General features: G+C 39.1%; 1 protein-coding gene across 7 annotated transcripts in view; it reads left to right on the top strand.

Annotated features, from left to right (window-relative positions):
- Window positions 1-3,187, top strand: part of POLI (DNA polymerase iota) — a 114,105-nt gene extending 110,918 nt beyond the window's left edge. For 6 of the 7 annotated variants that reach the window (XM_043978763.1, XM_043978762.1, XM_043978759.1 and 3 more), the window contains one exon: window positions 3,002-3,187. In XM_043978763.1, coding sequence (XP_043834698.1) covers window positions 3,002-3,040 — 39 coding nt within the window. In that variant the 3' untranslated portion in view covers window positions 3,041-3,187. The remainder of the gene's footprint in view (window positions 1-3,001) is intronic. The other variant, XR_006354203.1, reaches the window with a different exon arrangement.
- Window positions 3,188-24,822: the final 21,635 nt, after the last annotated feature.

Raw genomic sequence — 24,822 nt, 5'->3', positions numbered from 1 at the left:
TTACTAGCCTCAACCTCCCTCAGTATCCGGTATTACAAATGTGCATTGTATTAAGGAGATCCCCTGAACTTGTCTTTTTGATTTGTCATATTTCCCAGAAAAACTGGACTCAGAGCATGCAGGGGGTCCTGAATGTGTCAAGGCCAAAGTTCCCCTGAGCTGACATAATTTATTGTTGTATCCCAAGCTGGATTCCCTGTGTGTCCTTGGGAGGCATGACAGGTGTCAGTCATCTGTGCCAGGCTTGGATAATGCTTCTGCATCTGGGGTCTTCTATAGATGAGGTGGCCCTCCTTATTTCTTAGTTTAGCAGTTCCCAAGGGAAAAGAAAGTTGTTTTTGCCATTGCTCTGCTCCTCCCTGTGGGGAGTGGTCTTGGTGTCCTACACCTGTGCTGCACTGTTCCCTCTTCCATGTTATGCCTCTTCCTGATATCCCCTCCTCCCTTTGTCCTGATATTATAAAAGTGTAAGTTGCTGTAAAAACTTTGAGCCTATTGGGTTCCCATGCATGTTCATTTCTCCTGTAATAAACCTAGTTTTCACATAAGTCTCATGACATTGTGATTGCCAGTTGACAACTGTAATACACAACAATCCATATTTTTCTTAGTCCCATTCTGTTTATCATTAAATCACAGACACTTTTCCCCAATGGACCTTAGAAAGGTAAGAGAAGAGAAAAGGAAGAAAAGCAGTTGTTAAAATAACCTTGGAGAAGGCTTGAAACATTTTAAGGGCCTCTTTAGCATTCTTCAACTCTAAGATTTCTTATTTCTTTTCTTTTTTTCTTTTTACAGAGAGACATTAACCACAAATTATAATCTGATATCACCATTTAATTTCCCTTTGCAGGGATATATAACTCTTTCTCCTAACCACAAAATTGAATTTTCCACATAAGTATCTATATTTAAGGATTTAAGTAGGATAGAGGGTAGTGATTATACATCAGATTTAATCGGTATACAGAACTCCAGAATGAAAACACTCCCTTTACCAGTGCAGGTTGGTATCTTCTCTGCAAGTTATAGTTCTGAGAAACTATGAAGTTAAACCCAGGATCACACAGTGAGTTTGTACAGAGGTGGATGTGAACATGTGGTTCTGACTTTGACACCAATGTTCTATCCACTAAACTAAGCTGCCTCTCTATAAATACTGAAATATCTTTAAAAAATTCTAACCACTTTTTATTTAAAAATGCAGTTTTAAAACACTGTACTACATAGGCATCTGCCATATAGATATATAATATAACTGATCCTTTTCTTGATTCAGATCATCATTATTATCACTTATTGTACTGTGATGTAATATAATGACAATCTTCAGTAGATATTGAGGTGTTTCAAGCTATCTGTCCCTATGCAAAATAATTCCAAACAAGTATGATGTTTCAGGTTTTTGTATGCTTTTTATAATCTGCTTTTTTGGCTTATCCCTCAATGTCAATTGTCTTTTATCCTCCCCGAGTGTGAAATGTCATTATTGGTGAGTGAATGAGTACAAACTCATCTTACCCATTCTATCCAGCCAGCTCCAGAGCATACCTTATGACCAGCTACCCAGACATCTTATCAAAACAATGCTATCATTACTTCTGGAAAGGATCATTGATTGCCCTGTGGCTTTCCTCACGATTCCTGTGACTGCCCAATCCAAAACTCCCTTCCTTGGTCACGTCTTCCTTATATGTGTTTCTTCCCCTATCAAAATATACATTACTTGAAGGAAAGGCCTGCTTCACTTTTTTAAAAAATGTATATCCCCAGCACCTGACACAGTGCCTAGTATGTAATAAAAGCCAATCTGATCCCTGAATTGAAGGAGCTTATCGATGGGGTGTGGGAAGTTTGAGGAGGGAAGATGTACAACAGATAAATAAATATGTGATAAGGTAAGATGTTATGAGAGGAAAGAGGAGGAAGAGGTGGAGTAGTTTGGGGTGATGTTGGATGATATTAAGATTTAAGAGGGGCAGCTAGGTGGCGCAGTGGATAGAGCACGGGCCCTGGAGTCAGGAGTACCTGAGTTCAAATCTGGCCTCAGACACTTAACACTTACTAGCTGTGTGACCCTGGGCAAGTCACTTAACCCCAAATGCCTCACTTAAAAAAAAAAAAAAAAGAAGATTTAAGGCATCACCACTTTGTGCAGATGAACTAGAGTGGAGATGGAGGCCATGGAAGTTGAAGAAGTCATGAATAGTGAAACTAGAGTGTTAAAAGGGTATTCAGTATGAATACTGAAATCAGTGAGGATGATGATAGATTTTGGTATTGAAGTTTGTAAGTCAGGTACTGAAGTCACTGAAGAAATTGTCATTGGGTGAATGTGGTAGACGTCTATTATCTAATAACATTAGGGACATTGTGACAGTAATAATGGATGGTGTAAGAATCATATGAGTGCCCTAGAGATTAGGATATATTTTCACATAATTGAATGTATGCTATCATGCATTCAGATGAAAAATAGAGGCCTAGAAAATTAGAGGTTCAATGAGGATATCTACTTAAGTATTTAAGTGTATTTTTCTATTATCTTTCTTTTGACAAGTGCACAATAATTTTTTTTTAATTTTCTTAAATATCTTTAGTATATTCTTGCTAAGTAGAGAAGGGACTCACATTATTTCTTGTACTGGAGAGGCAGCAACTAGGGCCAAGAGGTTACATTGTCTCACACCAAAGAGTTTTATTTGCTGAAACCATACAAAAGCATATTTTCTAAATACCGGGATAAAAACCCTTACCATTTATGCTGTAAAGTTTGGCTTCCAAGGTTTTTAAGATTAAAATATTTATGTTCTTGGAATTATTCACAATACTTATAGAAACTAAGATAAATTATTAGTCCCAAATGGTATCAAAATTGAGTAGTCTAACATTATCTAGTTATTTTATTTTATATAAGAACAGTGCTATCTCTTTTTTCCTCTATGTACTGAATATTCACTGTGTACTCTTAGTCTATTATATTTTGTATTTTTTCCAAAAGGGCTTTGCACCATTTGTCCCGCCTGAGAGAACTAGTTGAGGATACCCGTGGCAAATCGAACCTAATACAATCACGAAAAAATGAAGAGAGGAAAAACTATCCAACCAACAAAAATTGAGATTTCTTTTGAAACATTCATAAATGGGCCAAAATGGATTTTTTGTTAAAATAAAATTCTTAAAATGACATTGTTTTGCAGTCTAACTTCATTGCACACCCAAATAATAGAATTGCAAATGTATCATAAAGCCCAGCCTTTGAACATTTCTAACCCTTCGCTTGATTCTACTGTGAATACTCTAGAATGATGTAAAGCAGGTAGGAATGCATGTGTATATATTTATTGCATATTTGCACATCAGAATTATGTCTATAATTTTAAAACAGAATCCTTTTGTGAAGCCTAGAACTCAGAGGATTGCTTTTTCTTTGCCTGTTCTAAATAACTAAAATGCTTTTTAGAGACACAACAAAGCAAAGCTATTTTTTTTTTTGGAGGGGCAATGGGGGTCAAGTGACTTGCCCAGGGTCACACAGCTAGTAAGTGTCAAGTGTCTGAGACTGGATTTGAACTCAGGTACTCCTGAATCCAGGGCCAGTGCTTTATCCACTGCGCCACCTAGCTGCCCCCAAAGCAAAGCTATTTTATGTTGGATTTGGGATGTATTTGTGCACTTAAACTTTATTATAAAAAGGAATTGAAAATTTTCTTTAATTTTTTAATATATAAATTTTGTGTATACCTGCATTTAAATCCCAAAATGCTGTCAAGTGTTCTGTCTTGATTGAAGTTTTCTGTTGTCTAATGTAACCATAAGCATCAATTTCAATATGTTTTTTGTTATGGGCCTAGTGCCACAGAAGTTCTCTCCCACCTGACTCGACCTCTTGTTTGAGTCATGGAGAGGTAGAGATGGTCAGCTTTTGCACACAACTGTGATGGGCAGCCTGGGTCTCCCTCCCTCGACAAAAACTCAGCGGGACGTCTAATCTATGCTCAGACCCTAGGACTCCATGTTTCTGGGTAAGAACTTTTGTTTGTGTGTCTATCCCTTGCCAGCACTTGGCTCTTCCATGAGATGCGCAGCCAGCATCTCCCTCCCTTGAGAGGGCTCAACCTAATGTCTGAACCATGTTCAGACCATTCTTCTCAGACAGGACGATATCTGGGTATAGTCATGGGGCAGAAAGGAAGTGTTTGGAAAGGTTCACCGCTGGGATGCATCCTAAGAGATTAGACTAAATTAGGATTTATAAATTTGAAAAAGAAATGCATGATCTATTATTGTAATACTGCTTGGCCAAAATATCAGTTGGAATCTCTTAACTGTAATACCATTTTGCAATTGGACAAGTTTTGCAGGCCTGAAGGGAAATGGACAGAGATTCCATACATACTGGTGTGGAAATTTATTTTGATTTGGGGACCCTACCTTTAGGCTGAGATTAGAAAGCCTTAGACCCTCAGGGTCTCTTCTGTGTGGGAGGGGCTGGTGCCCCTCCTCCTCAGCTTCAGCTGAGTCAAAAAGCCCCGTGGGCTGTACAAGACGCCAGGTCAGACAGCTGGGGGGAAAAAGCCCCCAGCTCCCTCCACCCTGAGCTGAGGTATCTGAGAGATGCTGGGCTCTGGCGTGGCCTGTGCTGGGGCGCATGAGGCTTGAGCACAACACCCCCCCCCCGCCCCCCACCAGCCACAGCCCTGGCTGGCGGATTAGCTTGGTTTGTGGGGGCACAAAAAGCCCCGAGATTTGAGTGGAGATAAGAAAGGTATATATAGACCTGGGAGTTAGACAGCAAGGGGTATGGTTTGACAAGGACGGATGAGAGAGGCTGAGAAGAAGTTCAGACAAGGGGGGGGACCGAGACAAACAATAATGCAAGACTAGGAGCAAGGAGGAAAGGCGGGCAGACAAGATTAGAGGGGCGGCAAAGGCGGCAGAGGGCAGACTGACGGAGCAGACAGACAGAAAGTCGGTGAGAGAGAAACACAGGGGTTCAGTGGTGGCAGTAAGGAGAGGAAAGTTAGAAGCAGGGGGATTTACAAAGTGAAAGGGGCTCGGAGTTAGAATAAAGGACTTGAGTGCCCTAAGTCCTCTTGTGGCTAAGGCCCTTATTGTATTAAAAAAAAGTTCAAAGGGCAGCAGGTGGGAAAGAGATGCAGTGGAAAGAGACTGCAGGAAAGCAGTAAGGTTGTACATTTTATTTCCCTGTATTCTTAATTTTAAATAGTATCTCATAAATAAACTCTGCTTTGATTATTTAGATAAGAGCCTTCTTAATATTTTGCTTATCAATTTGGGAGTGGAGCAGTGTCGTGGAACTTTATAAATGGCCCATATTAAATTAAACACAGTCAGATAGCCAAACAGTCAAAAGTCCCCAGATTAGTAAACCACAGTTTAGCCCCCCAAATTAGCCCTAGCGAGTCAAAATATCCTTCACTGGCCTTTATGGCTTTAAGCCAGAAGTCAAAAGGAAAGTGTTATGGGCTCAGGCCATCCCAGAAGTTGTCTGGGGAGATCAAGGAACCTTTTCCTTGAGAAACTAAATCGAAGGACAGATACACCTAAAGAGATAAGTGGCACCAGATCAGGACTGAGCTAGCCATCACCCTTCATTCCAGTCTCCCCCACCCCTGGGGAGATAAGATTTTAGGTGTGGCTGCTGCCTTTGTGGTCTGAGGAGCAGAGAGATGGCTTGAGAGATCTGCAGCCACCCCTAGCCCAACTCCCCCAGCCACCACCAGTGGGAGATGGTCCTCCTTCAATAAGGGAACTTTCCACAGTCAGATGATCACCCCCATCAGTCCTCTTTAAAAGTATCTGCCTGTTTCCTGCTTGAGGATCCATGCTTCTGTGCCATGACTTCTCCCCATGAGAAGAAGTCCAAGGATTTCTCTCTCAGTTTCCCTTCCCTAGCCCCTAAATAAACTATTATCTTATTCTACTGGATTTGTGTGCAAGAGGGTGTAATTCTTTTAAAGATGAATTCCTAAGGACCCCAACCCCTATCCCAACCCCCCACCCCATTTTCCCCATAACCTCCTTAGATTCAGTTGGGCATGGCTATGGATAACCCTAAAAGGCCTCCTTCCTCACAGGAATTCAATGATTTCTCCTGCTCCTCAGCCTCCTTCCCTGCCTGTTTCTCCCTTCACCCCTTTTTCCCCACCTGCTTCTGTACCTATGAGCACCAATTATATTATGGGGAAATAAGTGGGGGTTTGGGTTAGGGATCCTTAGGAATTCCTCTTTAAAGGATATACCTTTGTGTTGTTTAAAATCTAAATTGTGGGGGACAGCTACATGGCGCAGTGGTTAAAAGCGCTGGCCCTGGATTCAGGAGTACCTGAGTTCAAATCCAGCCTCAGACACTTAACACTTACTAGCTGTGTGACCCTGGGCAAGTCACTTAAACCCCATTGCCCCGCAAAAAAAATAAATAAATAAATCTAAATTGTGGGTTCTAATCTGCCCCCCCCACCCAATTTTGGGGGAAAAGCTGACTAAAATCACTGATAAATTCAGCAAGAGTTTAGGCTTTTAAGGATTTATTAAAATATATATTATAAGTTAGTGAAGAGAGAGAAAGAGAGAGAGAGGAGAGAGAACAGATTCCTTATAGCACGGAAATCCTAGCTTGGATCTATTTGGTATAGCCAGAGAGAAAGAAACCTTCCTTTTCCTAGAAGCCCATGTGAAATCTCTCACCACCAAGCCGATGTCTGAATGAGCAAGAAGGGCCTTCCTGTTCTCCCATCTGCTGCCACACACCTATTCCTCCACCAAAAGAGGAAGAGGCAGTGACCTAACTTCTGCTTCCTAGTTCCTCTCTCCTTCCCCGAAAGGGGAGGTCCTTCAAGCTAATTGGTTGAAAATGGTCTCTTGCTGATGTCAGTAGTACACCACCTCTGAAAACAGCACATCACTCAGGGCCAGCCAGGTGTGGTTCCATCTAATCACCCTTAAGTAGGTACTTAGTTTCTCAGCCTCACCCAATTCAAACAATACTAAATCAATCCTCAGGCAGGACCCCTGGGTGTCTGCCAAATCACATTATTTTATCACACCCTGTTGTACACAAATCCAATTAGAATAAAATAGTGTATTTAGGGGCTAGGGAAAGGAAACCAAGAGAGAAATCCTTGGACTTCTCATGGGGAGAAGGCATAACACAGAGACATGGCTCTGAGATACCTTTCTCCTCAATCAGGAGACAGGCAGATACTTTTATAGAAGTCAGATGGTGGTCCAATGAGGTGATAGTCTGACTGTGGAATGTTCCCCTATTGGGGAAGGACCATCCCCCACTGGTGGTGGCTGGGGGAAGTTAGGTGAGGGGCAGCTCTGGATCTCTCAAGCCATCTCTCTGCTCCTCAGGCCACAAAAGCAGCAGCCACACCCAATCTTATCTCTCTAGGGGTGGGGGAGACTGGTTAGGTGTGTCTGCCCTTTGGTTTAGTTTCTCAAGGAAAAAGTTCTTTGATTTACCCCAGAGATATTCTGGGGTCCCCAGGCCCATACCAGAGAACTTCTGGGGTGCTAGACCCATAATATTTTTTATCCTACTGCCTTCACTCAACTAATAAGTTTGTTTAGATCAGAGGTGTCAAATAGGCAGCCCACAATATTCCTGAGTACAGCCTGAACCCAGATCTAAATGGAATTGGGAAATATTTAACAAAATAAATGAAAATACAATAACACATAGGTAGTATTACATTTTAAGAGTAAATTGAAAGGCAAACTGCAGGAATCCTTATGTATCCTTTAATGGCCTCATTTCTATTTAAATTTGAAACTTCTGAGACTATAATAGGAAGTCTAACAAAAAAAGCAATGAATAAAAAGCAACAGTTGTCTCTAAGTCAGTGGTCAAGGTCAGGTATTTTAAGTTAGAATTAGTGTCTCTTAGAAATGAAATGTGAAAAAAACCTAAAGGTCAAATATTATAAGGTACATTTTAATCAAGTACTAAAAATAAAGCAATTTCACTTCCTAGTTAGCATAGAATAAAATGGGCCCAAATTTAAATCCTACCTCAAAACTTTATTAGCTGAGTCATCCTGGGGTAATCAATTTCTCTCAGACTCACTTTCTTCATCCACAAAATGGGGATAATAATAACACCTCTCTCACCTGGTTTATTGTAAGTTCAAGTGAAATAATCTATGTAAAGTGTTTTACAAATCTTAAAGCACCATTTAAGTGTGATCTGATGATCATTATGGGCAGACTCACTTATTAGTCAATGAAATCATTATCTCTGGAAGAAGTTAGCGGAATATAATCTGTAAAGGTTATTCAGTCAGGAAGGATTTAAGCACCTGCTATATGCCAAACAATGCACTATTCTCTAGAAATAAAGAAAAATACAGGGTGTCCCAAAAGTCTTAGTGCAGCTTTTAGTTTTATTAGCTGACAACTGCACTAAAACTTGGAACATGTTGCATAACACCTGCCCTCAAGAAACTAGCATTTTGGTGAGACAAAAATGTAAACAACTATGAACGTACAAGATATATCCAGTATAGATGGGAGGTGAACTCTAAGGCAAGGCACTTATGGGGGAGGTGGGGGCGGCTGGATGGGGGCTGGGGTGGAAGGGACTTGGGGATGACACCAGAAAGGGCCTCTTGCATAAGGCAGGATTTAAGCTGAACCTGTAAGGAAGCCAAGAGGATAAGGAGAGGAGTGGGAGCATTTCAGACATAGCAGGTCAAAAGATATATAGTGTAGAGATGGCATGTATGAGTAATAGCTAAAAGGCCAGTGTTATTGTATTAGAGTATGTGGAGACACCATCCATTGGGCTGCTGCAATAGTCCAGCTGTGATGTGCTGAGAGCCTGCATCATCACAGTGGGTATGTGAGTGGAGAGAAGGGGACGTGTATAAGAGATATTGTAAAGGTTGAAATGCCAAGGTATGTGGGGTGAGTGTGACACTGAGGTTGCAAAATTAGATGGCTAGGGAAATGGTGACGGTTATAGGGAAGTTGGGAAGAGTGGAAAGTTTTGGGGGAAAGGCAGTGAGTTCTAAGGACAAGGTGCTGGAGGGGTTATAGGAAAACACTGTTGGTGAAGGTGTGAATTAGTTCAACCATTCTGGAAAGCAATTTGGAAGTATACCCAAGAAGCTCTTTCTACTACTGGGCTTATGCCCCGAAGAGATCTGAGAAAGAGGAAAAGTACCCATGTGTACAAACAATATTTTTGTGGTGCACAAAGGATTGTAAACTAAAAGGAAGCCCATCAGTTGGAGAGTGGCTAAACAAGTTATGACTTATAAATATGATGGAATACAGTTGTACTGTAAGAAATAATGGTCATGGTTTCAGAAAACCTGGGAAGACTTGCTAATGCAAAAGACAGTAAAGTGGAACCAGGAGAACAATAGATATGACAACAGCAATATTGTAAAGATCAATCGACTGTGAAGGACTTAGTAACTCTGATCAACACAATGACCCACCACAATTCCAAAGAACTCCAGATGAAACATACTGTCCATCTCCAGATAGAGAAATGGTGGATCCAGAATGGAGATTGAAGCATATATTCTTTTCTTTCTCTCTCTTTCTCCTTTTTTTAACATGGTTAATGCATGAATTTGTTTTATATGACTACATATTTGTAATGGATTTTGTTTTTTCTTTTTTTTGTGGGGCAATGAGGGCTAAGTGACTTGCCCAGGGTCACACAGCTAGTAAGTTTCAAGTGTCTGAGGCTGGATTTAAACTTGGGTCCTCCTGAATCCAGGGCCAGTGCTCTATCCACTGCGCCACCTAGCTGCCCCCTATGCAAATCTTTAATAGAGAAATTGAAATAAAGAAAAGCTTAATATACAAATATCCATTCATTTGAATGGGGAAAAATAGCCAAAAAAATGATCAAGTCTAGTGTTGGTAGGATTGTGGGGAAGTAGACATGCTAATACATTGATGACTAGCCTGGCACAAAAATACACTTTGGAAAACAAAATTCATTAAGTCCTAAAACTAATAACACATTTGGACCCAACTATTCCAGCTTTATTCCAAAAGCATCATAAAAAAGGACTCATTTGTATAAAATATTCACAGTTCTATAGTCACAAAAATTTAGTAAAAAACCCCAACAAGTAGAGATGGCCGAATAAATTGTGACATTAATATAATGGTTTATTATGGTATTATAAAAACCATAAATATGAAGCATACCAGGAAATACAAAAATGTCTACACAAAATGATACAATGTGAAGCATACCAGGAAATATAGAAATATCTATACAAAGTGATGCAATGAGAATAGCAAAACCAGAACTGTATATACATTGACTACAATTATTTAAAAAAATAAATAAATCTAGAGATAACAAAAATTAAGCTACCTGGAAGGGAAAGGAGAAAGGGAATAAGAATTTTTATAGTGCCTAGAAAGTGCTAAGTGCTTTTAACGAGCATTCTCATTTGATTCTCACAACAACCATGGTGCTCTTAGCCCCATTTTACAATTGAGGAAACTGAGGTAAACAAGTTAAATGACTTCTCCAGGCTCATAGATCTTAAGTAGATAGTTCTGATTTTGAACTCAGGTCTTCATGACTGCAGGACCACTGTACCACTGGCTGTGTTTGAAGGGACACTGAAGAAAACATTTTGTTTCCTTTTTGTTAGATGTGCTTTGAAAGTGTATTAATTAGTTCACTGTATTTGTATCTTCAAACTAGCACATACATACTAGATACTTAGTAAATGATTTTTGATTGATGAAATTTATTTGGTTCTACCTTAAGTGCTAAAAGTTTATTGTTTTGTATGCTTATTTGATTGTTTTTGTAAGTGGTTATTATATTTGTAATAAATATTCCTTGTGGGATTAGTCTCACAGAATTATCTTTTTGTAAGATTGTAATGTCAGTAAATGGTTTCTACTTATATAAATGAAATGACTTGATGGCTTGTTTGACTAAACTCTTAAGATTTAAGTTAAAAGCTATTCGAAATAAAATAGTATCAAAATGATTGAAAAATAGGGGATATGGATTTTGGGGACATCAGGGCAAAATCCTGAATAATCAGGTAAAGTAAAATACTAAGAACCTAATATCTATAAAATGAATTGACTTGAAGACATTTGACTAATTCCTTACATATCTTTGATATTTTACATTTATTAGGTGCATTTGCTTTGAACTTCCCCCCAGTTGTTTCCTTAGTTCTCACTGCATTTTTTTTTTGCTTCTCCATAAGCTTTTTAATTTTATTTAATCAAAATTGTCTACATTATCTTTTTTATCATCTCTGTATTTAGGGAAGAATTCTTCCCCTAGCCAAAGTTGTAAAATACAAGACATCTCCAAAGTCTTAGTACAGTTTTAATTTTTTTGTTGTTGGCTTAAAATTGCTCCAAACTTTGTAACATCCTTTATGTCTCCTTCCTTTCTCTGCTTTAATTTGTTGTTGTTTTAAAGATATATGGATCACAACCTTCCATTTTTCCTGTTTCCGGCTATAATGATCACTCATTAAAAAGAAGCCTGACTTAAGACTCCATAGTACAACTTTTGTTAGTATATCACCTCATTCTTTATAACACCCCCCAGGGGCAGCTAGGTGGCACAGTGGATAAAGCACTGGCCTTGGATTCAGGAGGACCTGAGTTCAAATTCAACCTCAAACACTTGACACTTATTAGCTGTGTGACCCTGGGCAAGTCACTTAATGCTGATTGCCCCTCCCCAAAAATAAATAAATAAAAAGAAGTTTGTGCTTTGCTTAAAGTAAGTATACACTCAGTAAGTATTTATGGCAAGATTTGAAACCAGGTCCTCTTGCCTCCAGAGCAAATGCTCTTTTCCATTACATCAAGCTGACTTTTTAAGGAAATAGGTGTTTCTAAAAGACCACTATGAAGGAGTGCATTCCAGGCATGGAAGACTTTAAGTACAATTGCAGATAGAATGTCATATAACATATAATAAACCTAGAAAGGTAAGTTAGGGTCAGGTTGTGCTTGACTTTAAATGACAAGTGGACTTTATACTATATCCTGGCAACAATAGAGAGCTCTGGAGTTTACATAGGGTAGAGACATAGATTTATTCTTTGGGAAAACCAGTTTTGCAGATGTAATAGGAAAAAGTCCTTGATGAAAAGAATTTCAGAAAGGAAGGTAACATCACGGGGCAGCTGAACTTATTTCCCTTCATAAGACATTCACCTGCTTCACTATAGGACACTTATCTCCCCTTTACAAAAAACCTTATCTACTCACAAAACTGAACTGAGTGAAAAATGAATCAGGTAATAAAATGCACAAAAGTTTTACAATGAATTCTTGAAAATTTTGATAAGGAGCCTAACTTACTTAAAACTTACTTTAAAAACTTACTTAAAACAAAACTACCCATAGAATTAACAAAATTATTACTTTCTGAAGTGACAAGAATACATTAAATATGGCTTGTAATTGAAAAAATAATTATTAATATTGGTGTGGTTGCAATAGAAGAAGCAAAAACACATCTAGTTGCATTAACCAAATCTTTCAAAACTGAGACACCAATTCTTTGGCTTGGATCTTTATTATTAAAGCAAAAATATTTTAGAAATCAATTTGCTGCTAGAATAGATTGAGATGCTCTGGTCCAAACACTGGTAGTGTTTCCTGACTGGGGCTGGAAAAATGACTCACTGTGACTTTTTGGTGGTTTTCCCATTGAGAATTTGGTTAGATATACTTTTTAAAAGTTGTTTAGAGGGATGTTTGGAAAACCTTGGGAAAAAAAATCTAACTTCACTCCTCTATCTTGGCTCCACCCCAGGTAACATTTCTAAGTGTTGATTTGTTTGAAATAGACTCTGAAGTTGATTTCCATTGCCAGAGAAAAGAAATTCTGAAGTACTATAAAACTATTTGCTATATACAGAAATTGTATGTAAATGGAACTAAGTAGGCCTACTGCTGAATCCTGAACTAATTAAAGATTCCAAGTCTGTGTATTTACTTATTTCTGCCCAAAACTTCCTAAACACCCACAATAGAATAAGTTCCTTAAAGGGAAGGGAACTTATTAGCAAGTCCTAGTATTAGAAGCAGAAGCCCACAGTTCAAATTCTCCTTCAGATACTTATTTGCTGTATGGCCCTGGGTCCATCACTTAACCTCTCTCAGTATAATAATGGCACCCACTTCATTGGGTTATTGTGAAGATGAAATATAGCATATAAGGTGCTTTGCAAATGTAGCTATTACTGTAACTTAAAAAGAAGAGGATATAGGCTCAAGGAAAATTTCCTAAACATAATTATGGAATTTTGACCACTAAACATTTATTAAGCACTTACTATGTGCCAGGCACTGTGCTATACACTAGGGATACAAAAAGGCAAAAGACAGCCCCTACCTTCAAGGATCTTACAATCTAATAGAGACAACATGCAAACAAACATATACAAGGCAAGCTATATACAGGATTAATAGAAGATAATTAAAAGAAGGAAGGCACTAGAATTAAAGGAGTTAGGAGAGGAAGGCTTCTTGTAAAAAAGATGACATTTCAGTTGGGACTTAAAGGAAACCATAGAAATCAATAGATGGTGTTTAAGAGGGAGAGGATTCCAGGCCTGAGGGACAGCCATAGAAAATGCTCAGAGCCAAGAAAAGGAGTGCCTTATTCATGAACCGTCCAGGCTGCCAGTGTCACTGCATCAGAGAGCCTCTGTTAGAGAGTAAGGTGTAAGAAGGCTAGAAAGGTAGGAGGGGACTAGGTTATGAAGGACTTTGAATGCCAAACAGAGCATTTTTATTTGTTCCTAGAGGGCAACAGGGAGCCACTGAAATTTATTTGGGGTGGGGTGGGGGGGTAGTAACAGGGAAAGAGCAGTGACATGGCCAGACCTGTGCTTTAGGAAAATCACATTAGTGGCTGGAGGATGGACAGGAATGGAAAGAGGCTTGAAGCAGGGAGAGCCACCAGCAGGCTATCGCAATAATCCAGGGATGAGGTGGTGTTAGTGTCAGAGGAGAGGAGGGAATAATGGAGAGTTGTTGGAAAGGTGAAATTGATAGGCCTTGTCAACAGATTGGATATGGGGCAGGGCGGGGTGGGGGAAGGGGGGGGCCAGTGAGAGATGGTGAGGAATCCAAAAATGACTTCCAGGTTGTGAACCTGAGCTCCTAGGACGATGGTATTGCCCTCTATAGTAATAGGAAGTAAGGGAAAGGGGAAGGGGAGGGATTAAGAGAAAAAAAGGAGTTTGTTTTTGGATATATTGAGTTTAAGATGTCTACAGACATCCAACTCATGATGTCTGAAAAGCAGTTGGAGATGTGAGATTGAAGGTCAGCAGAGAGATTGGGGCAGGATAAAATTTGAGAATCATCAGCATAGAGATCACCAAATGAAATAATATAGAGGGAGAAGAGAACAGGATAGGACAGAACCCTGACATTTATGGGTAGAGGGTGTAATCTGGAAGATGATCCAGCAAAGAAGACAAGGAAGGAGTGGTCAGATAAGGTAGGAGGAGAACCAGGAGAGAGAGGTGTCCTGAAGACCTAAAGAGAAGAGAGTATCAAGGGGAAGAGAGTGATCAGCAATTTCTTTTTCTTTTAGTGTGAGGCTATTGGGGTTAAGTGACTTGCCCAGGGTCACACAGCTAGTAAGTGTTAAGTGTCTGAGGCCAAATTTGAACTCAAGTTCTCCTGAATCCAGGGCCAGTGCTCTATCCACTGCGCCACCTAGCTGCCCGATCAGCAATTTCAAAGGCTGAAGAGAGGTCAAGGAGAGAGGATTGAGGAGAGGCTACTTTGACAACAAAGAGATCATTAGTAATTTTGGAGGGAGCTGATTCAATGGAATGATAATCTCAGAAGCTAGATTGTAAGGGGTTAAAGAGAGATTGAGAGGAGAAAAAGTCGAGACACCTACCATAGACAACCTTTTAGAGGCATTTAGCTATAAATAGCAGAAAAGATATAGGATGATAGCAGGGATGGAGGGATCAAGTGAGGGTGTTTTCTGGATGTGAGAGACATGGGCATGGCTGTAGGTAGAGGGAATGGGCCAGTAGATAGGGAGAGATTGAAAATAAGCCAAAGGGTGGGATGACAGAGGGGGGCAATCTGTTAGGGGAAATAGGATGGAATGGGATCACTTGGGGTGAGCAGAACAGGGGGTGGGGGTGGGGTGGAAGGGGTACTCTGAAGTCAAGTGCCCAGGGCAGCTGGGATTGGTGGAGGCCAGAGAGAAAGGGCAGATCAATGATTTTACCTGAAAACAGAGCTCCATTGCTTCTCTATATTTATAAAGTAGGGAAAAAAACCTGGGCAAAACACCACACAGCCCAGATGTGTTAACTTAATGGAGACATTTTTAATATTAATTTTACTTTTTATAATAAAATCTAAGATAAATAAGTACTCCTTGGAAAAGAGTAAGGCCACTTAATCATGTGAGACAGAGATGAAGGAATTAGTGGTAGAAGGTATCAGTGACAGGAGATGAAAAGGAAGGGAGAAGAGGAAGTTTAGGGGAAATGATCTCAGTTTTTTCTGTAAAATATGAGGCAATATTTTCAGCTTTGAGAACAGAGGAAGGGGTAGCCATGGGAGATTTGAGAAGGGATTAAAAGGTCTTGAAGAACCACTGTGGAGAGTGGGATAGTGTGATGATAAGGGAGGTATAGGAGGATTGCCTAATAGCAGTGAGGGCCTGGTTGAGGTTTTGAACACCAATTGGTAGTGGACCCAGTCAGAAGATTGAGTGATTTTCTTCACCTTCATTCAACAGCACATGTGTAGGGGCAAATGTGGAGAATGGTGGGAGTGATCTAAGGCTGAAGCTTGGCTGGGCATACTCAGTGAGTAAGAGGGCTAAGGATTTACAAGAGGACAGTGTAGAGTTGAATTGGTTCACAAAAGGGTCAAAATAGGAAGAGGAGAGAGTGGCTAGTGTGGGGAAGATGGCTTGGGAGAGAATTAAGGGATAAAAGCACTGGAGGTCATACTGTAGACAGAGCAGGGTTATGTAAGGGAGGGCAGAGGAATAAGTGAAAAGCCAATAGATTATGATTGGATAAGGGATTCCAGAATTTTTGAATATGGAAGTGGCGCATTTATGGGTGAGGGAAGGAGTAAGAGAGGAAACAATTTAAGATGAAGGGAAGTTTTTTGCTTATACACCCTTTCCTTAAAGACCTCTGAAAATGTGGAAACCCAGAACCTCCTCAGGCTACAGATCTCACTTTATTATATCTCTGATTTTCAGGAACTTTTGCATTATTGCATCAAGCTCTAAATCTTCCCCTCTGCAACTGTGACCCAGTGTTCCTAATTCTGTGCCTCTGGGACCAAACAGAAAAAGCTTCCTCATCACAGCTCTCCCTTTACTTGATGAAAGATAGCTATTCTGAACCTGGTACCCCAATGTCTTTTTTCCTCTAAGCTAAAAACCCATAGTTCATTCCATTGATCCTCATATGCAACATCTCAAGGCCGTTCACCATCTTGTTTGCTCTTCTCTGGACAGACACTCTTTTTGACTTCTATAACACACTGCTGACTTATTTGACACTTGTGGTCAAACAATACCCACTGATTTTTTTTAGATGAACTGTTCTTTAGCTATCTTTTTCCATCATATCTTTAATGAAACTGGTCTTATTAAGCCATGTAGGTTTGTACATTAATTCCCTTTAAATATTACCTTTGTTTCAGGATGTTTAGAAAATTAAGATCATTAATAGAATCTCTGAAAAAAATCCCAAGTATCGTTGTTTTGGAGCTCATAGATCCTGAGCAAGGAAGGAATTATAAAGATGATCTAGTACAAGACTTTTATTTTACAAATGAGGAAGTTGAAGACCAGGAATGCTAAAGAGCTTTGCCTCAGGTCATAGAGGCAGTAAAAGTCAGAAGCAAAAACTGAACTTCCTCTGACTATAAAGTCGGTACTCTTGCAACTGTACCATGATGCTTACTAACAGGGGAATCTCTAAGGTTTCTTCATTAAAAGAAAAGGATCTTATCTGAGTAATATTGAATTGTTTACATAAACTCTGGAATAGCATTACATTGGTAATATTTAACACTAACATACAGGATTAAAGCCAACTTAAACAAACTTGATCAAATAGATACTGATTTAAAAACATTCAATTCATGAATAACCCACACATAAAGTGGTGTTGAGAAAGCAGACTCTAGACCTCTTTCCACCCTGAGGCCAATTGCTGTTTGTTCCTCATTGCTGAGAAATGACTCATCTAGAGATGTTTTCTATTATTCTAAAACAGAATCTTCTCTTATACAATACAGGTGGAGAAAACCAGCACGATAATGCTTCTCTATTCTGCTCCCCCCCCCCTTTCTTGTGAAATGATATTTTATTTTTTCCAATTACATGTAAAGATAGTTTTCAGCATTTGGGCGGGGGGCGGGGCAGGCAATGAGAATTAAGTGACTTGTCCAGGGTCATACAACTAGTAATTGTCAAGTGTCTGAGGCCAGATTTGAACTCAGGTCCTCCTGAATCCAAGGCCAGTGCTTTATCCACTGCGCCACCTAGCTGTGCCCTAAATGTGTTTCTTGTAACCAACATAGTGTAGAATTCTGGTTTTTAATTCACTCTGCTATCATCTTTAGTTTTATGGGAGAGTTCATCCCATTCACATTTAAGGTTATGATTACTATTTCCCTCTATCTTATTTTCCCCATTTATACTTTTCTCTCTCTCCTTTCATCCTGTCTCTCCTTACCAGTGTTTTGCTTCTGACCACCACCTCCCCTGATTTGCCCTCCTTTCTTTTGTTTTTAAATTTTACTTTTTAAATTTCATGTAAAGATTTTTTTAAGTTCAATTTTTTTCTCCCATCCATCCTCCCTTTCCTTTGACCTCCCAAAGCCAGCAAGCAATCTGATATAGGTTATACATTACAATCATGTTAAACACATTTCCACATTAGTTATATTGTAAGAGAAGAATCAGAACAAAAGGAAAAAATACAAGAAAGAATAAATATGCAATAAATAAATAAATGATAATATAATATTAAGTCTGGAAGTATTATTCTCCCATAATCTAAATTGGGTTTTTTTTTTTAACTTGATCAAATTCTATAAAGCATTTCCCTGGCAAATTGGTTGCCATGGCAAGTGGAAATTAATTCTAGAAGTATTATTTTTGCTAAGCATAAAAAAGTCAGTTCGAATGCTACATAAGGATTTCTTTTTTATGCCATTGCAACTACATTTTTAACTCAATAGTCATGGCTTATTTTCATAGAGACTTTTAGTCTTTTAATATTGTATTTTAACTTAAAATATGTTCTAATTTTTCACAAAGGTAATTGTATACTTAGAAAAAAAGTTATTATTTGGAATTATTGCATATTGTATATTATATTGTATATTATATTCTGAGTTAAAGCAAATTCACATTTTTTGCTATCATTATATTAAATTCATATGAGACTTGAATTATGGGAATTTATCATTTAAGACATTAATTGCCTTCGTTCTGAGTTACCAGATACCAGTTGGCCAAGATACCAGCCAATCACAAGAGGAATACATACAAGAGCAGACATTGAACTGTCACAAAAAGAGGAGACATGAATGAAGTCCAAGTACTACACTGCCTTGGGAAAGGCTGAGAAAAAGGCTATTGGCAAGAGTTGAGGTTGGATTTTCTTGGTTTAATTTTCTTCCCACATGGTACCAGTGGCCAGGCTATGCCACCTCATTCAACACCTGACTTCAGTTCCCCCTCCTATATGCCTGATGCCATGGACATCTTGATCCCATGGATCTGAATAAGCCTAACTCAGTTTTCCATCAGCATAATGCATCGTCTGTCTGTAGAGCCATGAAGTTTGTCAATGCTCATTTCTCTTATTTCTCTGTTCTTTTATGGTAACCCCCATAATTATCTCAGATGTCATGATAAATACAATGTTGGATTTGGCCTTGACCAATTATATTAGATCTTTTAATTTATCATAATCTGCTACCAATTATATTAGATCTTTTAATTTATCATAATGGCATGAGGATAATTAGGCAGATGATGCAAAAAAGTGATGAAACAAAGATAAAAATTATTTTCTAAATGAATATCACAATTGTCTTCTCAATTTATTCTCCACGGGGGGAGTGTAGTAATATTAAGTGTTAGAGAATGTTTCAATTTTTGTTTTTATTATGTTTCATGTGTAACAACTGGACAATCATTGTACAATCTCTAAAAGATTATGAATTTCCTTAGACACATTTTTGAGAACTCTCATTGTTTGATTTGGTTATTGGCAAAGTTATTTGAAGTTGTGTTAAGCTCAATTTTGTAGGAAACTTTCTTAGCTGATTACCAGTATCTGAAACACCTGAGGGACTTTACAATCACACCCGATACTCTACAGCTGAGACTTGCTAGCCTTGATCATCAGCACCTGAAAGACTTCCATTCCACAACTATACCCAGAGGACATCCCAAGAATCATCAAAGAAAAGACTTCCAAACACTTAAACGGACATTTCCCTGTTTTTCCTTTTCTCCATTGTATACACTGTTTATAATGTCCAATTACTAAAAGGGAGTGCCCTTAGTTTTTCTCTGTTTGTAATGTCCACCTGCTAAAAGGGGAGTGCCCCCCTTTAGCCTTTGTTAATGTGTCGCTCAATTTCTTTTTCTCTCTTTTCATTCTCTTTACTTTGTTAGTCATGAGTATCTGTAATGTTATTGCTTCATGTAAAGAAATGATGTGTCTTTATGAAGCACAGGGGGGAGTGTGAGAATCAGGGTGCCATGCCCCCTGCTGAGAAAGACATTGTGAGAACCAGGGCAACTCCCTGCTGAGGAGAAAGCATGTGACTAGCTTCTGGAAGTTACATCTATTCATAGAACTGCCTGTAAGTCATGTCAATCAATGCTACCAGCCAATTAGCTTGGAGCTGTGTGTGGGGACCTTGCCTGGGCGGGCCCTCAGGGAGTTTCCACTTGAGGGGTAAGGAGGATCTGCCCTTTTGGTTGGAGGTTCTGGTGGAGTCACCAGGGTAGCTAGGTTTCCTTCTGAACTACTTGTGTTCTTCTCTCTTTTGCTAACTTCTAAATACTTTAATAAATGCTTAATGCCCCAAAGACTGGTGCTATGAGTTTCTAATTTAAGGCAACCACACATTAAATTTTAGACATAACATTTAGATTTTGAACATCGAAAGAGTAAGGTTCAAATAATACTCACCCCCTCTCTTTCCCTCTATTGTAACAGGTATTTTGTGCCTCATTGTTTGATATAATTTTTACCATAGCCTACCTTTCCCCTCTTCTCCCAGTGCAATACTTTTTTCACCTCTTAATTTCTTTTTATATATCATTACATCAAAGTCAATGTATACCCATACCCTCTGTCTATGTATACTCCTAAATGCCCTAACAGAGATAGTTCTTAAGAATTACAAATATCATCTTCCCATATAGGGCTGTAACAGTTTAACCTTATTGAATAACATGGTTGGGTGGTTTTTTTTTTGCTTTCCTGTTTAACTTTTTATGCTTCTCTTGAGTCTTATGTTTGAAGATCAGATTTTCTATTCAGCTCTGGTCTTTTCATCAGGATAGTTTGAAAATCTCCTATTTCTTTGAATGTTCATTTTTTACCCTGAAAGTTTATGCTCAGTTTTTCTGGGTTGTTGGTTCTTAGTTGTAATCCAAGCTCCTTTGCCTTCCAGAATATCATATTCCAAACCTTCTAGTCTTTTAATACAGAAGCAGCTAAGTCCTGTGTAATCCTGACTATACCTTCTTGATAACTGAATTGTTACTTTCTGGATGCCTGAAATATTTTCTCCTTGACCTGACAATTCTGGAAGTTAGCTATTATTTTACTTGGAGTTTTCATTTTGAGGTAATTTTCAGGAGATAATTGGTGGATTCTTTCAATTGCTATTTTAGTCTCTGCTTCTAGAATATCAGGGCAATTTTCCTTGATAATTTCTTGAAAGATGCTGTCCAGGCTCTTTTTTTGACCATGGTTTTCAGGTAGTCCAATAATTCTTAAATTATCTCTCCTGGATCTATTTTTCAGTCCAGTTGTTTTTCTAATGAAATATTTTACATTTACTTCTATTTTTTCATTCTTTTGATTTTGTTTGACTGATTCTTGATGTTTCATGGAGTCATTAGCTTATACTTATCCAATTTTAGTTTTTAAGGAATTCTTTTCTTCAGTTAGCTTTTGTGCCTCCTTTTCCATTTGGCCAATTCTATATTTTTTGAAATTGTTTTTAACATTTGATTTTTTTTTTCATTTGGACAATTCGATTTTTTTAAAGAATTGTTTTCTGGGGCAGCTAGGTGGCGCAGTGGATAGAGCACCGGCCCTGGAGTCAGGAGTACCTGAGTTCAAATCTGGCCTCAGACACTTAACACTTACTAGCTGTGTGACCCTGGGCAAGTCACTTAACCCCAATTGCCTCGCCAAAAAAAAAAAAAAAAAAGAATTATTTTCTTCAATGGGTTTTTGTGCTTCCTTTTCCAAGCTGTTGACTCTTTCCCCCATGATTTTATTGCATAACTCTCTTTTCTTTTTCCAAATTTTTCTTCTATATCTCTTATTTTGATTTTCATTAATTTTTAAATTCCTTCTTGAGCTCTTCCAAGAGTACTTTTTGGGTTTGAGGCTAATTCATATTCCTCTTTGAGGCTTCGCATGTAGGCATTTTGACATGTTGTCTTTTGAGTTTGTGTTTTCATCTTCCCTGTCTCCATAGTAGCTTTCTATGGTCAGAGCTCCTTTTTGTTTTTGTTTTGCTCATTTTCTAGCCTATTTCATTTCTTTTAAAGTTGAATTCTGCTCCTGAGGTAGAGAGGACACTGTCCAAAGCTTTTTGCACTGAGGACAAGGCCAGGGGCCTTTCTGTGCTGGGGCCTCCAGAACTGGTGGCTTGCCCACTGCACTATGATGCACCTAGTTGCACCTGTTTTGCCCTGTGTTCCAGGGCTGGCAGTTTGCATGTTGCACTGGGACTGGAGGCCTCACAACTGGTCTGTTATACCACTGGTCTGCTGAGCCAGGACCTTGGGGCCTTAGTTGCTGATCTAGACTGTGGCTAAGACCCTCCTGCTGGCTTGCCTGGGTACTATCTGTGCTGGGCTGCACTCTCCTTTTACCCATATGAGAGAGAACTTACCTGAAGTCCTTCTAAGTTATCCTGGGCTGGAAAATTGTTCCACTCCATATTTTTGCGGTTTCTGTCACCCCAAAATTTGTTTAGAGGTTTGATTTAATGTTGTTTCAGAGGGAAACTGAGAGAGCTCAGGGGACTTCCTGGCTTTTCTCCACTATCTTGGCTCTGCTTCTCTTTGCTTCTTTCCAATTCCCTAGCAACTTGGGAAAGTACTGGATGCCACAACCAGGGATGCTGCAGCCACTGACTTGTGGAATCGTACTTCAGGTATTCTAAGTTGAAACCCAAAATTCATTTCCCCATATAAACAATGCTGTATATAAATGGTATAATACTCCAGGAAAATACTGTGGGTTAATTGAACCTTTGTATGCTTGGCACCATGTATAAAACTTTTTCAAACAGCCAGTTTTAAAAAAAAACTTTTGGGTAACTTCTCATTCCTAAATTGGGTGACTATCTTATTAAGGGGAGGCATCTATTTGAGAAAGATATTGCCTGAAGTAAAATTAACTTCACTGAAGTCAGTGAAGAAAAGAGAACTGATGAGTGGGGTTGGGAAAGAATGGTCAAGATCCTTGAAAGGAGGAAGAAAAGTGGCAGGAAAGATCAGGTAGATAGTACTGTTAAGGGCTAAAACTCTAGCTAGTCTGTCTAAAATATCTAATGAGTGGTCGCCAATAAATTATAAGCTTTAGCAAGAGTTAGGCTTTTAAGCATTTATTAAGGAGAACAAGAATTTGGTAAAGAGAGAGAGAAAGGCCTAGATTCCTATCTATTAAAGGGAGAGCACATTTCTAGCTCCCTTCTCCGCCAGAGTCCTCAGGAAAAAGCCCCAGAGTCAGCGCCAGTCTCTTCCTTCCTCCTCCCACTAGCCTGCGTCACTTCCTGGCGCCAAAGAAAAGACTCCTGGTCTTGCCCTCAAAGACCTTCGCTTCATGGGCAGAACTCTTCTACAGTAAGTCTCCAGCAGGTGGCGTTATTCCAATCGTTACAGTACCCCATGCCAGACAGATTGGTCACTCTTCAGATTTGTCCATAGTAATAAGGAGTGACCTCATGTGAGCGAGAAGAGACTAGGGGTGATATGAAACAAGTCATTTATGTATTCATAACTAAGGAACTGAATCATGGAATCATAAATTCTCAAAGTTCATCTAATCCATTCCCTATGGAAGTGAATTACTTCTACAACATCCTTTATGAATGACCATCCAACCCAAAAATCTCCAGTGATAGTGAGGTAATTCAAGCTTGATTATACTTTGTGATATCTTCTTTTCCCCAAGTCCTTGTTCTTTCTAGGGGCAAGCACAGGAAGTCTAAGCCTTTTCCATGTGGTAACTCTTCAGATACTTGAAGACTACTCTCATATTTCCCCTAACTCTTTTCTCCAACTGAAAAATATTCTTAGTTCCCTCAAAGCATGCTAGCTTAGTATGATTTTGAGTTTTCTCAGCACTGGACATGAAAGCTTATAGATTTAGAGTTAAAAGGGACCTTAGAAGTCACTGAGTCCAACCCTATCCTTTTACAGATGAGTAAACTGAGGAACAGAGTAAGTAAGTGAATTGCCCAGGGTCACATAGTAAATGTCTGAGGTAGGATTTGAATTTAGGTCCTCCCAACTCCAAGTGCCTTATATAACCACATCATGCTGCCTCACACACTCAGGCCCATCAAGTCACTTCTCAAATGTGGCACTCAGAATTGAACCTAGTACATTTACCTATACAGCGGGATCATCGCTTTTCTTACTTTAGAAACTGAACTCCAAAAGTGGTAGGGAAGTTCAGAAACATGGAGGGTTTGGGAAGAAGTTTAATGAATTCAGTTTTGGACATGTTGCATTTGGGATGCCTATCAGACATCCAGTTGCAAATGTCCAAAAGGCTGTTGGAGACACATGACTAGAATATAGATCTGGACATGATATGCAAGGATATGATAATTTAACCCATGGGACCTGTCATCACTAAGTAAGATAGTATAGAGGGGAAAGAGGACAAGACCCAGGACAGAACCTCTAGGGACACCCACATGCAGTGGGAGTGAGGATTTAAGAACTATTGAAAGAAACTGAAGAGAAACTAAACAGGTGGGAGGAGAAACAGGAGAACAAGTCATGAAAATGTAGAGAAGAGACAGTTTTCAGAAGAAAACACAGTACCAAATGCTGCAAAGTAAAGAACGAGGAGGATGAAGAACAGGCCATGATAGTTGGTAACTTTAGAAAGAACAGTTTTAAATGAATTGAGATCAGAAGCTAGGTTATGGAGGATTTGGAACACTGTGAAAGGAGAAAAATTCAAGGCAAATAATTTGGATGGATTTCTCAGACTTTAGACATGGAGAGAAGGAAATACGGGTTGGTAACTAGGAGTGATGGGACCATCAAGTGAGTGGGTTTTTTGGTTTGTTTTTGAGGCTCAAGTAGACATGAGTATGTTTGCTGGCAGCATGAAAGAATCCAGTAGAAAGGAAGAGACTTGATAGCCTCTCCCACTTTAAACACTTACTAGCTGTGTGACCTAGGCAAAGTCACCTAACCTCTGTTTGCCTCTGTTTTTCCAATCTATAAAGAGGGGTTAATAACAGCATCTACCTTGCGGGGCTTATGTGAGGACCAAATACAATAATATTTGTAAAGCC

Source organism: Dromiciops gliroides, chromosome 1 (genome assembly GCF_019393635.1).
Source record: "Dromiciops gliroides isolate mDroGli1 chromosome 1, mDroGli1.pri, whole genome shotgun sequence".
Lineage (NCBI taxonomy): Eukaryota > Metazoa > Chordata > Mammalia > Microbiotheria > Microbiotheriidae > Dromiciops > Dromiciops gliroides.
Note: the sequence above shows the minus strand (reverse complement) of the source record. Positions and strands in the feature narration are given on the sequence as shown.